The following is a 16,529-nucleotide window of genomic DNA, read 5'->3' as shown; positions in this document are numbered from 1 at the left end:
TACACAACTTATAATATCAACATTTATTAAAAATAGAATGTTATTATCTACTAACAATTTTTTTTTCTTTATAATATAGGTCTTTCTCTTTCATCTCAACCGACAAGTGTATTTACCTTAAATCCTGTCATCCCTGCTGCAACTCCATTATGTCAATGGTAATTCTTCAAAATATATATTCATCAATTAGCTCTAAAATTGTTTTTTCTTTTATATCTTTTCCTCCATGATTTCTCTTATTCATTTTAAATTATTCTAAAAATATTTAGGACGATGCTTAATCATGCACTGCTTGAAGAAATCGTCGAAAAAAATCTACATCATACAACGGCATCAGCATCAGCATCGACATCAAATGTTGACATGAAAGACATAATTAAGCTTGATGATCTTGCTGGTTTTCTTAAATCACTACAACCAATGACGGTACAATTCTACGGTCTTCTTAAACTTTTTTTTCTTTATATATATTGCTTTCTAAAAATTTTACACATGCCTTTTCAAAATAAATATAACCTTATCTTAAGGCTACATACTATTTACAACCATTAAAAACATATATCTGTTCCAAAATTAATGCAGAAAGCAAAATTTTGGATTAAAGCAACTATTTGTGTGGTTGATCTCCATCAAATATTCTTCTACATGTCCTGCATTGGGTGTAAGAAGGGGACTGGATATGAGCAAAATGAAAAATTTCAATGTTATCATTGCAAATACATGAGCAATGCACAACCACGGTATATATGTTATATTCATATTTTACGTCGTAAATGTTTCTTTAATCAATTTTATGTTATATTTAAATTATTACTTAATCATTCAGACTAAAAAATATAGTTTGTTTATATAGCTGTTGAGCTTACATCGAAGTTGACGATGGTAATGGACGACTTGGGGCTGTCATGTTTGGTCAAATTGCAGAAGAAGCTCTGGGTTGCACAGCAATCGAACTAATGGAACATACAGGAAAGGTAACCAACTTATTCATATTCCAATTTGTATTTTAAAAACATTTAATCTTAGATATTCAAATAGAAAGTTATCAAAAATATCTTTTACATTATATTTATTCACCATACAGGAACATTTACCGTATATCCAAAATATTGCAAAATTATGTTCAACCAAAAAATGGATCATACAATTGGGTGCAGATTTAGATCAACTCCAAAAACAACGTCACAAAAACTTCAATGTTCTCTCCATAAATGCTGTAAATGACGAGAACACACCACTTTGAATCCATAACCAGCAAACTTTACTTTCAGTAACGAAAGAAACAATTATGTAATATTTAGCAGTTTCAGACTTTACTTTCAGTAACGAAAGAAACAATTATGTAATATTTAGTCGTTTTAGACTCTACTTTCAGTAACGAAAGAAACAATTATGTAATATTTAGCAGTTTCAGACTTTACTTTCAGTAACAAAAAAACAATTATGTAATATTTAGTCGTTTTAGACTCTTTTCTTCTACACTAGATGTTTATATTTTAGAATAATCTAATACAGGGCAAACGTGCATCGCACGTAAATTCACTGCTAGTATATATATATATATATACACATTCAGGGTGCTAAACCTAAGTACCTATCATATATATAACTGGAGTTTTTGATCAAAATTTCTTTTAGCTTGTCCATCAATCTCTACTTATTTTTTATATGGGAATATCACCACGTGAAGTAGAGAGCAACAGAAGCGGACTCGTGAAATTGCCACATCATGTCAGATTAAAAGGAAAATGCATTTTAAATTTATTTTTTAAACAAAGCAGGAATAAATCTAAGAAAAAGAAAATATTTTAAATATTCCAAACAACTGGAAAATATGGCATTCTAAGAAAATCAAAACAAACGTAAAAATTAAAGAAATCAACTAAACTTTTGTAATATATATATATATATATATATATAAACTAAAATAAAAAACTTAATAAACTAAAACAAACGATTAAAAAACTCGTAAAGAATTAAAAATTAAAAAATACAAGTTAAACCAAGAGCAGGAAACTTCAAAAACTAAGGTCTCGTTTGTGTTCAAGAAACTTCTCAACTCATATCATCACAACTCATTAATCATTACAATTTTTTCAAATTCTAATACAAAATAAAATAAATAATTCAATTTTTTTAAATTTTAAAATAAAAATAATATTAAAAAAAATATTTTAATTTTTTTAAAATTTAATTTCTAGTTATCTCATCTTATCTGTGAAAACGAACTAGGCCTAAATGTTCGGAAATAGGAAAAAAAAACAATAAATAACATGAAATATAGAATAAAGAGGAGGGGGGCTATTAGGGATGGGCGTTTCCATATTTGCTGGGAAACGAAACTCCACCTACAAAGTGTACCTATAAAATGTATCCATTACTTTTTTTAAAAGCATTTGTATGCGTTTATTTTTTTGCACAATTTAAATAAAAATATATACATTTTTTTTTAAAGAAAAGAAAAGAAAAAAAATATAACACTGACCTATACTTCGATACCGATTCTCGGTGGATTTAACACCGTCCTTGTTCACTGTAACTACGATGGAGTTGCTCAAGCTAGAGGAAATCTTTGGATGGTCTAGATTGGATCACCCATAACAGTAACGTTATATGTATTTAAAATTTGAGTTAGTTTATAAACAGTCTCCATTTAGGAACTATAAAAAAAATTAAATTACAATAATATTTTTTTTAAAATAATTTTTTTTCTTTTACCATCGTTCATTAATGAGACTGCACACGTAGTCCCACATTCAGAATTTGCAAATAAAATTTCTCTTAAAATTTTATATACAATACTCATTTTATCAATTTTTTTTTTAAATTTAAATTTTAAATTTCAAATGTAATAACTTTTTAGCATATTAATAAATAACATGTAAAATATATATATATATATATATATATATATATATACATGAGAACTGCTACATATATAAAAGGATTATATAAAAGTAAACTTACAAACTGATGTGGTATTATGAGATCCGTTAAATCTACTTTATAATAGAAATAATTTTATAATATGATGTATAACATTAAACTATTTTAATTTGTTAATTTACTTTTATGTAATTTCTTTAAATCTAGAGTATTTTACTATATAAATATATATATATATTTAAATCTTTCTTAATCACGGTTAACATTTTTCACCAATAAATATTCGTTTAAAATGGTCATCGACTCATTTGTGGTCTAATTTTAGTCAATACAGAGGTGGACCCACAAAGAGATGGCCTCAGCATAAGGTGAGGCACCAGGTCCCCCCACCAATGCTCCTTTGTCGTTTTTTTTAGTTCTTTACTTATATCTTCATTTTTTTTTTTAATTTTTAATTATTTTGTTCCTATTAATATTCATCTGTTTAAGATATATTATTTTTACATATTTTTTTATTATTTTTAATCGGAGATGTTATGCATTAAGTCTATAGTGAATTCTATTTAATAAAGAAGATTATATTTATAAATTAATATGAAGGATACACTTTTCAATTTTGATAGTGTATTCTTGGTCATGCCATCAAAATTAAATAACTATTACAAAAATCCCACACCTTATGACCTAGAATTTTTTAATAAGGATTTTAAAAGTATTTTATGAGGGGGAGAAAAAAATAACAACAGCCTCTTAATAAATTGACTATTTGCGTATTAATAATAATAGAAATAATAATAATAACAGAAGTGTTACAATTATAAATTTTTTTATAAAAATAAATTTATAAATTGATGTAGTTTCGTTTGATAAATTAAATTTATTTTACAATAAAAAAAATTTACAATTTAAGGTACTATATCAAATTAAATAAATTTATAAATTTAATTTTTTAAAATAATAATAATAATAATGAGCCTTGCTTCTTATTAGGGGTGTGCAAAATTTCGAAAATTCCGACTCCGTCCGACCTCCGCTCCGACGCCGACTCCGACGGAGTCGGAGTTGTCGGAATTCGGAACTACTCCGAATAGTGATTTGGAGTCGGAGTTGGAGTCGGAGCTCCATGTAGCTCCGACTCCGACTCCGAATTTTTTTTTAAACCCAGCTGTAAAACGACGTCGTTTTACAGCTGAGTTTAAAAAAAAAATTATTGAACGACACCGTACCACTTAATATGGAACGGCGTCGTTTCATATGTCTTCCTAAGGAAGCATTCTCCTCATACGTTCCCCCCTTCTTCTTTCTTCTCCAGTTCTTCTTCTTCTTCCTTCTCCCTTCTCTCTCGCGTCTTCCGTCCCAATGCCAGCGTGTCGCCGTTCGTCGTTGCTCCTCCGTGCCGCCGTTCCTCGTTGCTCCTCTATTCAGCTTCCACCTACGGTGAGCCCTAAATTTATGAGCCCTAAATTTAATTCAAGCACGTCTCTTATGAATTGGAGCCAGTAGTTGTGATTCTTGTGAATTGGTTGTATTGAATATTCAATATAGTCCCAACACGGCACTCAAAACCCTGAATTTTACATTGTATTGCAGACTTGCGCTCGACCGAGGTGTCGAGCGCAAGTCGAGCGCACGTTGTATTGAACATTGGCTTGAGCGCCACGTCGAGTGCAAGTCGAGCGAACCTCTCTGGATGGATTCTGCTCGAGCGCCACGTCGAGCGCACGTCGAGCGAACCTCTCTGAATGAATTCTGCTCGAGCGCCACGTCGAGCGCAATTCGAGCGAATCTCTCTGGATGGATTCTGCTCGAGCGCCACGTCGAGTGCACGTCGAGCGAACCTCTCTGGATGGATTCTGCTCGAGCGCCATGTCGAGCGCATTTCGAGCGAACCTCTCTGGATGGGTTTTGCTCGAGTGTCACGTCGAGCGCACGTCGAGCGAACCTCTCTGTATGGATTCTGCTCGAGCGCACGTCGAGCGCACGTCGAGCGATCCTCTCTGGATGGGTTCCGCTCGAGCGAACGTCGAGCGCACGTCGAGCGAACCTCTCTGGATGGGTTCCGCTGAGTCGAGCGCAAGTCAACCGAACCTCGATGTAATAATACATCGATACAATAATATATTATGATACAATAATACATGTCCTATTGTATAATACAATAGCCTAGTTTATTTTTAAACTAATTGTTTGCTTCTAATTTAATTTTTTCAGCTTCATTGATTGTGATATGGATCCTAGACATAGTGGAGATGATCGTCCACAAAGGGATGTGGCGGATGCCAATGCTACAACTCCTACACCGGTGGGTACTTCCACCCCTAGAGCCACATCTAGGGCAGCCACATCTAGAGCAGCTACACTAGAGCAGCTATATCTTGTGCGAGTAGTCGACTCCCACTCCCAGTTGATATAGAGGATGAGGATATGTTCAACGAAGAGGAGGAGATGCCCATTGAGCAAGATCAACCACCACGACCTTCTAAAAAGAGGTCGTGGACATGGGAGCATTTCACTAAAATTCCTGGTGAAATTGCAAACCCAGTAGCAAGATGCCATTACTGTGGATCACTTTGTGGATGACATTCGAAGAAGCAAGGTACTAGTGTGTTAATAGCACATCTAAATGGTTGTCAACGATATAAGATAGCGAAGGGATTGCAAGCCACTGATCAGACCAACCTCAGTTACCAAACTTCTACAGCCACTGATAGTACACAGACTAAGAAATTGGTCATCCCTCAATACAGTGAGAAGATGTTGAGGGACATGCTTGCAGAGATGATAATTACTGATGAGATGCCATTTACCACAATCGAGAAAAGAGGCTTTCGAAAGTTTCTAAATTTTGTTGAGCCACGATTTCCCATTCCATCACGGTATACAGTGATGCGAGATTGTATGAAGAGGCATGCGAAGGACAAGGAGGAGATGAGGAAGATGTTTATTACCACTGGCCAGAGAGTGTCTATTACGACTGACACATGGACTTCCATACAGAACGTCTGCTGCATGTGTATCACAACACACTACATTGACAGTGAGTGGATTTTGCATAAAAAAATTATTGGTTTTAAAGAAATTGTGGATCATAAAGGTGCATCCATTGGGGCGAAGATGAATGATTGTTTAAAGGACTGGGGAATTCGAAAAGTGCTGTGTATTACAGTTGACAATGCCAGTGCGAATGAAACAGCAATTGATTGGTTTAAGCGGAACACGACGGTGAGAGATGATGTCATTCGGGCCCACGAGTTTATTCACGTTCGATGTTGTGCTCATATCATTAATCTCATAGTTGTTGAGGGATTAAAAGAGGTTCATGATTCCATAACCCGAGTCCGCAACATTGTACGATATGTGAGGGGTTCCCCTCAAAGGCTTGCCAAGTTTAAGGCAATAGTAGAAGATCTGAAGATTGAATGTTCTAGTATGCTGTGCTTGGACGTTCCGACTTGATGGAATTCTACGTACATGATGTTGGATGTGGCACAGAAGTACCAAAAAGCATTCGAGCGGATGGAGGTCGAGGATGGAGGCCTGAGGTATGCTTTGTTGGAGCCAGCAGGACAGGGGCTTGGTGCGCCGGACGCACATGATTGGACCAGTGTGAGTTATTTTGTTGAATTTTTAAGAACTTTTTATGAGATAACCATGCGGCTATCTGGATCCAAATATACGACTGCGAACTTATTTTTCAACGAGCTCTCGGAGCTTCACTTCCAGTTGAAAAATAGTTGTACTGACTCTGCTGGATTGTTATCTGCTATGGCTACGAGGATGAAGATCAAATATGATAAATATTGGGGGAATATTGAGAAGATAAATAGATTGCTATTTGTGGCTGTGATCCTTGACCCCCGAGTTAAGTTGGCCGTTCTAGAATTTTGGGTAAATTCCGTCCTCGGGGCAGTGAAGGCTGCAGAGTTTATTAAATTGCTAAAAAGTGATGTTGATGACTTATATCATCACTACAGTACTAGTGCTCAGCCTTCATCCGCAGTTGGTAGTTCCTCACATTCAAGGCCGACATGATTGACAGTTTCCTCAGGTGATAATGACCCATCTGTAGGGGTTAGAGGCAATCGTATTATACAACAGTATCATCAACTCATGTCAACAAGGAATATTATGCATTGTATATCTGAGGTTGAACGATATTTTATGGAAACTGTCGAGGCACCTAGTGATGTATTTCAGTTATTAACTTGGTGGAAAGTTAATTCCACCAAGTATCCAGTCCTTTCCCATGTGGCCCGAGATGTGCTAGTCATTCCTGTCACTACGGTTGCCTCAGAGTCGGCATTTAGCACTGGAGGTCGAGTGTTGGATGCTTATCGTAGTTCATTGTCACCGTCAACCGTGGAGGCCCTCGTTTGCACACAGAATTGGATAAGTGAAACGCCTATTGGACTAGATACCGTTGGCGTTGATGCCGAGAGTTATAGGCTTGAATCGGGTAACTTTATATGCTTTTAAATGATGATTTAATTATTTTTAATGTTTCTAACTTTTAATTTTTATGATTTTATAGATCTAATTGTGAACCCTAACATAATTACCGATGATTGAGAGTCTAGAACGGACGCTACTGGAGAGTTGGGATGGAGTTGAGAGAACCTCCTTTCTTGGTAAGAATCAAATTATTCTTTTACCGTATTCAATTTTTTATTATCAATTTTTTTTCATCTATTGATTGCTACTTTCTATCTTCATTTCAGGCATGACCAATGGAACAAAAAGTATTTGAGTGAAATCCGTGTTTAATCGAATTGTAGTTATATTTCAAATTATAGTCATATTGTTATTACGTTATAAATGAGACTGTTATAACTTATGGCTACATCATACATGTTATTTACTTTTTAAACTATTTATATAGTTATATTTATGTAGTTATATCCCGAGTAAAGATGTGAGATAAGTACTCTTTATTCTATAATTTCTATTAGTACTTATCCATCATCTCTCAAACGTTTAGAATTTATTATCCAACTGAAATTAATCGAATTATAGAAATTCGTGCCATCATTCTTTTTTATAAAATTTTAAATTTATGTAATTTTCAACTCATGAGTCATGAGCACTTTTAATGCTAAATTTCAGGCGGACATAAAACAAATTAAAGATATAATCAAAATTCAGTAACAAAATCAAAACGAATATTTAAATTATTGAAAACTCTTGAATAAATCAAATATTTGTAGATCGTTTCACTTTTAAAAAAAATATATATGTTGCTCACTATCTGAAACGAAATTGAACAATAAAATTTAAATAATAATAAAAAAAGAACAAAATTTCTGAAATTGAGTTCGGAAATTTTGTTCGGAGCAGTTCGGAACTCCCTCCGAACTCCGATCCGAGTTTCGATCGGAGGTCGGGGCCCCGACCTCCGTTCGGAGTTCCGATCGGAGTTCGGAGCTCCGACCTCCGATCGGAATCGGACTCTGACTACGTTCGGAATCGGAGTTGGAGGGAAAATTCGGCTCCGACTTTTGTCGGAGTTGGAGGTCGGAAATGACAACTCCGACTCCGTCGGAGTCGGAGCCCACCCCTACTTCTTATTATTTCTACACACTATACACAACACTTATTTTTATTTATTTTGAAAAAAATTAATTTTATTCTTTTTAAATTAACTGAATTATTTTAATCTTTATCTATATACTATATATTTGATAACAAAAAATAAAAAATTATGTATGGTATGTAACAATAACATCAAAATAATAATGAATCGAATTTTTCCAATAATAATAATAATAATATCAACTTTGCCATTTCGTCTGTGCCAGTCAGTGTCTTTTTTCTTTAGGCAGAGCTGAGACCACTCGCTCGCTCGATCGCTACTCAGACCCAAAGGCCGAAGAAAACAAAACACCAAAAGGGCGACCCAAAGCGTTTTCTCTCTCTTCAACTTCACTCTCTATCTCTCTTCGTTCCAACCATTTCTTGGAACCCTCAATCCCCTTTGCGGATTATCGGGCTCCGGATCTGCCACCCATTTCCCCAACACCACTGCCTCTCTCTCTCGGCCTCTCCCAATTACGCTCCCCCCTCACCACTTCTTATACTTGCTTACCTCACAAAGTTCAGATAGGAAAACAGAGCTTGAAGAAAGAAACATGCACACGTATATACCCACAAACACATCCTAGCCATATAAAACATCGCACGCCCTCTCTTTCTCGGGAAACTTGCAAGAATTACTCTTTTTCTTGTGTGGGTAAAAGAAACTGTATTCTAGAAGACCATATAGAATTTTATCGTGGTTGTTGTTTTTGTTTTTTATCGGGTGATAATATGGCGGACAATCCGCCGGAGGGATTAGGCGACGATTTCTTCGAGCAGATCTTGTCTGCGCAGCCAACATATACAAGTAGTGAGGCGGCGGCGGCAGTGGCGGCAGCTGGATATGGAGGGGGAGAGGTGGGTTCCGTGCCCATGATGCTGCAGTTAGGGTCTGGTGGTGGTGGCGGTGGGCTGCTGAGAGGGATGGGGTTGGGGATGGGTATGGCACCTTCTTTGGGGTTGAACTTGGAACAGCAGCAGCATCAAGGGTTTCTGAGGTATGAGAGATTTCGAGAAGAGATTGTCGATGGCAACAACAACTGCAATAGCAATAATAATAATAATGGGTCTTCTTCTTCTGCTGTAACTTCTGGAATCAATGTAAACCTCTCTCTCTCTCTCTTTGCATGAGTATATTTTTCTTGGGTGGGCTAGTTCGCTTGGTGGGATTTGCATGCCATTTTTGCAATGGTAAAAAGGGTCATTTTTTTTAGCGTTCTCTCTCTCTCTCTGTGCTGTAACTTTAATCGGACCGGAGACTGGCTCGATTTTGGTTGAGGATTGGCCTGCCATTATAATATTATGAGGGTAAAACTTCCATGTTCCTACTCTACCCTCACCCTCCTCAAGACTTTTATAGTATCTCTCTGCAAAAGTCTGCACTCCTGGTTTTGTCAGGATTGACATGTCATTTTTCCACTTGATCGGGGGTAAAATTGACATGTAACGGATCTCCCTCCCTCTCTCAGTCAAGGAGCCGGCCTGGTTTTGATAGGAATGGCATGTCATTTTCTGTTGTTTGTTTTGAGGGTAACATTGTCACGTTGTAGCTCTCTCTCTCTCTCTCTGTCTGGGACGGGAAGTACTGTGTGATGAACTCTACTTGTCTGTTAATGAGCTTTGTTGGAGTTGGCTTTTGGGCTGTACTCAAAGTTTGCTTGTAAATAGATAACGGGAAATGGAATTAATGAGGTTTTTCTTCAGTATTTTTTCTGGGGGAACATATAACCATAGATTCTTTCCAGGCTTCAGGTCTTTTCTTTTTGTCCCTTTTCTCTTAGCTCTGGGGATTTGAGATTTTTTCCTAGGAGCCTTACACACAGTAACACACTGTACATATACAATAAGAATATATATATATATATATATGTATGAATGTATGTATTTGTGTAGAAAAAGAGTTTTGCATTGGTGAAAAAAAAATGGTGTTTTTTGTACTTTGGCTGTGGCAGGAGAGAGATTCGGTGCAGATGAGTTTGTTTCCAGCGTTTGGACAGTTGCAGCTCCACCCAGTCCGGCCGACAGCACCATCTCCACCACCTGGCCCACCCCAACTCAACCAGGTACACACACTTTCTTTGTTCATTTTAGGTAAGAAATAAAAATGCTTTATTTGTCACTTTCATCTATTAACAATTCATCACATAATAAAAAGTAAAATATTTTAATAATAAAGTAATTACATAAAAGTAAATCTACAATCTGATGTGATTTGATGTGGTATGTCAGATTATAAAATTATTTTTATTATAAAATAAATTTAACGAATTCTATAAAATCACATAAATTTATGAATTTATTTTATATAATCTTTTTATATCTGTATCATATCTCAATATTTATCTCTTAAAATAGGTTACGTGAGAAGGTGTGAATTGATAACAAATACGGGTGAAGAATAAAATTTATCTAATATATATTAAATGTATTTTATTTAGGTTTTATAGGCTTTGGTTAATAGTATGTGTTGCACGCGCTTGAGGTGGTGCGAGTACAGCTCTTTTGTATCGAGAAAAAAAAGTGACACAGACTGGTCACGTGTACGTGTGAGTATTTTAAACGTGCGGCGTTTTGTGCTTATAATACTTGAGGGATTCTCTTGTCCTTTTAGACTTAATAGTGGCAATCTTTGTCAATTAACTGGTAGAATGTTGTTCCTAGAAACCCCCCCCTCCACGCTCATCCAGAGTTGTTAAGGCGCGTGGCTCAATGTCTGTGTTCTTCCCTTGAGGTTGACTTTCGCCAATTTTTGTCTAGCCATAAGAAAATTGATCAACTCAAATGTTGGACTTTTGATAGTTAATTTAGCCACACTTTCCTGCGGATTTTTGGGTCCTCATTTGAAGCTGTTGAATATTCAATTTTTTCTGTTGAGAAGGGGGGGGGGGGGGGGGGGGGGAAGCATTATTTATTTTTGTTTAAGTGATTAGTCAAACTTCGATTTATCTCAATAACTCTGGTGAATTTGAATAAAATGTTAAGAGAGCTAACTTTTCTTAGTTTAGCTTTTTTTTTTTAAGATTTATAATAAATTTTTACGTTTACATATATTATTTTTTGGTTTCTGGAGCTGCTAAGAAGAAAGTGGCTGAATATGTTCTTACCTGGAATTGAGGGGAGGCTTACTTGTCCGAAAATGGATTTGGTCATTAGTACGCAACTGAGTTACAAGATTCGAATATTCAAATTCACGGATAACCATGTTATTGGATGTTGTTATGGATAAAAGTTAAAATGAGCATATGTTAGTGAACCCTGAGATGGCCTTCCACCATGGAATGTCTAGATAAACCTGCCTATCAAAATCCATTACTGAAAATGACTAGATATGAATTAGAAACGTCACATCACAATGGGATAAGAAACATTGAATGGATTACTGGGCTGAAGCTTGCAAGTAATTTGATGTATTGCAGTTTTCTGTGTTGGAGTTTTTGTTATTAGTATTTCTTTCCTACTGAAATCTATCACTTTACGACCCATCAAAAAGAAATCTATCAGTTTACGAGTTCCATTTGCTTTAGCTCCATGGTTCTTGCTCTAGAGCCGTAGCTGCCTAAGCTTCTTGACCTTGAGATTTCTCAATCAGCAAGGAATCAACCGGGAAGAACTTCTTTTGATTGGCATTGCTCATTAGTGGACTATATACCAATACCCCTGTTCTGTACATTTAAAGAGTTAAAATGCTAAATAATTATATCCCAATCTTTTGAATTTATCTTGAGATTGAAATTATTGATCACTTGCTGTCTGAATAATTAGCATGATAAGATAACAAGATTCTCAGTTTCTTGAGTGATATAACTTCTATTTGTTGTGTATAATTAGATCATTGTGTGTATTTTGGTACTGCTTTGTGTTGAGTGAGTCTGATATGACTAATGAGAAAAAGGAAATCATCTTGCCAAATTGGTGGTTTCCCTTGCTTTTCTACTTTACATTGCTTATCGCTGTTATTTATTGGATTTTCCTTACAGTAACATTTACCTTTACACATTTACCATTATTCATTAGTTGACAGCATTCATTATTCTTCATATGACAGTTTCACAGCCAACAAACACCTGGACCAGTTGGCACTGCAGCACATCCACCTGCCATCCGCCCAAGGGTGCGTGCAAGAAGAGGGCAAGCCACAGATCCCCATAGTATTGCTGAGCGGGTAAATATAAAATTCTATATAGATCCCCATGGTATTTGTGTCTTTTTCTTTAAAAGAAAACCCTAATGATGTGACTGTTGGTTTCACTTATGTCAATAATAGTTTTAAATAGTGGAACAAGTTTCACTGCATGAGTTGGTGTCCATGTAACATGTAAGCTAATTCAAGTTGCGTGACCAAATAAAACTTTGAATTAGAAAGAATTGACCGTTGTTCACTTGTGAGATTTTTCAAGACTCATAAGGTGGTTTCAGTGTGCTAAGTATGGGTTTGACTGACTGCTGGCACAGTTTTGAAAACTGCTAATGTACTACTTTCCAGTGGTGGTGTCCCACTGTTTCCTCTTTACTCTGCAATATTAGATATTCAGAAGAGATTTATAAATATAAAATGCAAAATATGAAACGCAAGATAAATGTTAAATTAATAGTTATCTACATATGTTAATCTCTATTCCTATGCTGCTTCGGAGTATTTAGATTGGCATTATCGTTTTAATTATATTTTTTATTTTACCAATCTGCCCATCATCAGTACTTCAATATTACATGCCACCTTTTGATTCTCTCTTCTGGATGCAGTTACGTCGAGAAAGAATTGCAGAAAGAATGAAAGCTTTGCAGGAGTTAGTTCCCAGCGCCAATAAAGTTGGTTCCTTCTCAGTGCTGCTCTTAATGGTGTCCCTTTCTATATATTAAATGACATTTATCTTCAGTTAGTGCTTGTCCTGTGTACCTGAAATTTAAAAATATATTTGATGATTTGTTCCTATCGACTAAGAACTTTATGAAGCATATGCAATTAACAATAACAAAAAGAAATAAACAAGAGGACTTTGTAACAGCCACATGCCATGGTCACCTCTTGCAAATAATGATGCTCACTTCTTACATTCCTTCATACATGATTAAAGAGTTCATTGGGACCTTCAAAAATACTTCTATCCGATTAAAACTTTAATAGTTTGCTTTACAGATTCCCACTAAAGGGTTAGAACATCATCTTATTAATCATAATGTCATTATGAATAATGAAATTTAATTGATAACTGAATGTCAGGATGTGGTTCCTTGTCCTCGTCTTGCTGGAAATATAAAGGGGACATAATTCTTGGTGCCAAATCTGCACATGGGTAACTTAAGTTCTGATGAACTGTTACTTATAAAAAAAAGTTCTGATGAACTGTTGGCTGTGAAAACCTGCATGCCAGGGACACAGGATTAACTGTTTGAAACTGGTGATGATTGGCTGGAACATGTATTAATTTGTAGAATGGACTGACTTTAATATGTTGTTGGCATTGATGTTATGTACCTTGCTAGACAAGGTCATGGAGGTTTTGCTTCATTTTTATTTTACCTTTATTTTCTTTATTAATTTCATTGAAAATATGCTTACCTTCGACATATGGTTATACTTGATGATACTCTAAAATATGTTGTTCAGACGGATAGGGCAGCCATGCTTGACGAAATTGTGGATTATGTGAAGTTTCTGAGGCTCCAAGTCAAGGTATTGATACTCAAAATCAAGACGGAATTACTATATAGAGAAGATTTATTCTATACCTTAGTCCCAGTTTTCCTTCATGCAATTCCTTGTTTTATGCTTGGTTGAAGCATTTATTGTATTTGCCATTGTTTTCAAGAGCTTGTGACAATTCCCTACCTCTTGCGTGTTAAAATGTTCCATAGTCCTTAGAATGTCTTTATTATAAGGTTCATCCAAGTCATGTCGGACATTGTAGACATCATTGAAGAATTGCAAGCTTTCTTTATGTAAACCAATTATAATGAGTGATCTTGTATGGTGTCATGATCTTGTTTTTGCAACCGTCATATTTGAATAGAAGTTGATGTGAACTGCCCTACTGATGCCACTTTCTTTGCTTCTGTATTCAACTGATTTATTTACATAGATTGTTTTTATTTATTTTGACTACAAAAAGAAAATTAAGAGATTCTGATTCCATTGATGCATTGAAACAGGTTTTGAGCATGAGTAGACTGGGTGGAGCAGGTGCCGTGGCTCAGCTTGTAGCTGATGTACCCCTGTCATCTGGCGAGGTAACAACCTGGAAGAATTAAAACTTAAAAATCTTGGTTATCTAATTTGATATTCTTCTGTGATGTGTATTATTTCTGTTTGTGCTTATTGATACGGCGTAAATGTATCAGCTTGGTGATCTTTTAATTCAGCATTGCATACATTTGAGTTTACTTGCCATCCATTTTGACATGTCATTTAGTTCGAATCTACAAATGGTTCGATCATATCTGTGCTTTCTTCTGTTTGCAGTCTAGTTTTTATCTCTTACCTTCCGATGATGTTCTATGAAGGGGGAGGGCATTGACGGAGCAACAAATCAACAAGCTTGGGAGAAGTGGTCAAATGATGGCACAGAGCAGCAAGTGGCTAAGCTGATGGAAGAAGACATGGGAGCTGCCATGCAATTCCTTCAGTCCAAGGCCCTTTGTATCATGCCCATATCACTTGCTTCTGCCATTTTCCGTACACAAGAAACGGATGCACTAACACTTGTTAAGCCTGAATCAAAGACCCCTTCATAGACCTCAAGAAAAACCAATATGAAATTCCACTTGCTTCTCAGTTCGTCTCTGGCACCCATAAATCTGTAATAGTTCAGTTCTTACTCTCATGACAATAGGTAGTAGTTTATAGTCTAGTTTTTATCTCCTTGTCTGACAAACTGTCTGGTCAGTGCAACTGTTTCAATTCAATCTTGGGTCTGATTTTTGTCAAACTAGGAGTGGTTTTCATGCATTGAATTGAAGAAAAAATAACCTTTGGCACTTGATGTCTTGCCCATGGTCAAGTCCCGGAAAGGTTTTTTTTTTTTTTTTTTTTAATCAAAAGCATAATCGATATCCTTTTCTAGCACCAGTGGTGGATTTAGTGGTAGATGACCAAAACATGGGTGGTAGGGACTCTGTCCTTCCTTTTCTTTGTGGATAATGGATTGTGGGGCCATTTAAAAGGGATGGATGGGTTTGTTTATGATGTATTTACAGAAAGTTTTAGTGAAAGTGGAAAAAGTTTGGTTGGTTGTCCAATAAAGTTATGTTGGAAGCTTCTGTTTTTTCAATGACTATAATTAATGTCTTGCTTAGATTATTTATTAAGGAGCCTTTTATTATTATTATTATTATTATTATTATTATTTTATCTTCAAAAGTGAGTTGAGCTCTTTTTGAAATATACTGAATGATTACCGAAGGCAAAGTTGCTGGACAGACACAGGGATTAGTTGCATTATTTGGAAGGACAATGCTAGTAGTACTGATAAAGTGAACCGATGCAGTGTAAATGTATTTTTTTATTTTTTTAATCATTTTTTACACAATTTTAAATATTTATAAAAAATAAAAAAATCAATTTATTAATATTCATTTCTTTAATTATTAAATAAAATTTAAAAATAAAAATAAAATAAAAAAGTCAATCGATCATTTTTATGGTTAATTTTATCGGTTTAATTAGCATTTTTTTTATTTAGAAATTGAAGTAACTTTTTCCTCTTTTCTCTCTCTTCCGCTCGGAGATTGGGCCATGTTTTATTTTTTCAAAATTTTTAGATTGTCTCATAAATTTTCAAAATCAAACTACACAGCATTCGAATCTACAAAAAATATGTAATCTCTTTTAATTAATGGAAGTATTGTTTCTTATAAAAAATAAAAATAAAAAAATCTGCAAAAAATACACTTAATCATTGTCCAAACACAAAAATTAAAACAACTTTAAAAAAGAAAAATCAAAACATAACTCTGAAAATTTTATATTTACATAACTTTTCAACCCTACCATCCACTTTTATAAATCCCAATACAAAACATATTTTAAAAAAAAAAAATATTCCTCTTTTCACAAAACCCTATTAAACAATAAA

General features: G+C 35.1%; 1 protein-coding gene across 1 annotated transcript; it reads left to right on the top strand.

Moving 5' to 3' along the window:
* Positions 1-8,705: 8,705 nt before the first annotated feature.
* LOC121262639 (transcription factor UNE12-like) lies at positions 8,706-15,712 on the top strand. The gene is made up of 7 exons (XM_041165200.1): positions 8,706-9,558; positions 10,410-10,520; positions 12,503-12,619; positions 13,201-13,266; positions 14,066-14,131; positions 14,608-14,685; positions 14,959-15,712. The coding sequence occupies exons 1-7, from the start codon at positions 9,190-9,192 to the stop codon at positions 15,187-15,189; spliced, it is 1,038 nt and encodes a 345-aa protein (XP_041021134.1). The 5' UTR covers positions 8,706-9,189; the 3' UTR covers positions 15,190-15,712.
* Positions 15,713-16,529: the final 817 nt, after the last annotated feature.

This window comes from Juglans microcarpa x Juglans regia, chromosome 4S, assembly GCF_004785595.1.
Source record: "Juglans microcarpa x Juglans regia isolate MS1-56 chromosome 4S, Jm3101_v1.0, whole genome shotgun sequence".
NCBI classification, from domain to species: domain Eukaryota; kingdom Viridiplantae; phylum Streptophyta; class Magnoliopsida; order Fagales; family Juglandaceae; genus Juglans; species Juglans microcarpa x Juglans regia.
This window is presented reverse-complemented; position numbering and strand designations above follow the sequence as displayed.

Excerpts from the sequence above, each read along its gene's own strand:
- LOC121262639 (XM_041165200.1), top strand. The coding sequence starts at position 9,190 with ATGGCGGACAATCCGCCGGAGGGATTAGGCGACGATTTCTTCGAGCAG. Across the intron at positions 12,620-13,200 it reads CCCATAGTATTGCTGAGCGG|TTACGTCGAGAAAGAATTGC; the intron begins GTAAATATAAAA and ends TTCTGGATGCAG. Across the intron at positions 13,267-14,065 it reads TAGTTCCCAGCGCCAATAAA|ACGGATAGGGCAGCCATGCT; the intron begins GTTGGTTCCTTC and ends TATGTTGTTCAG.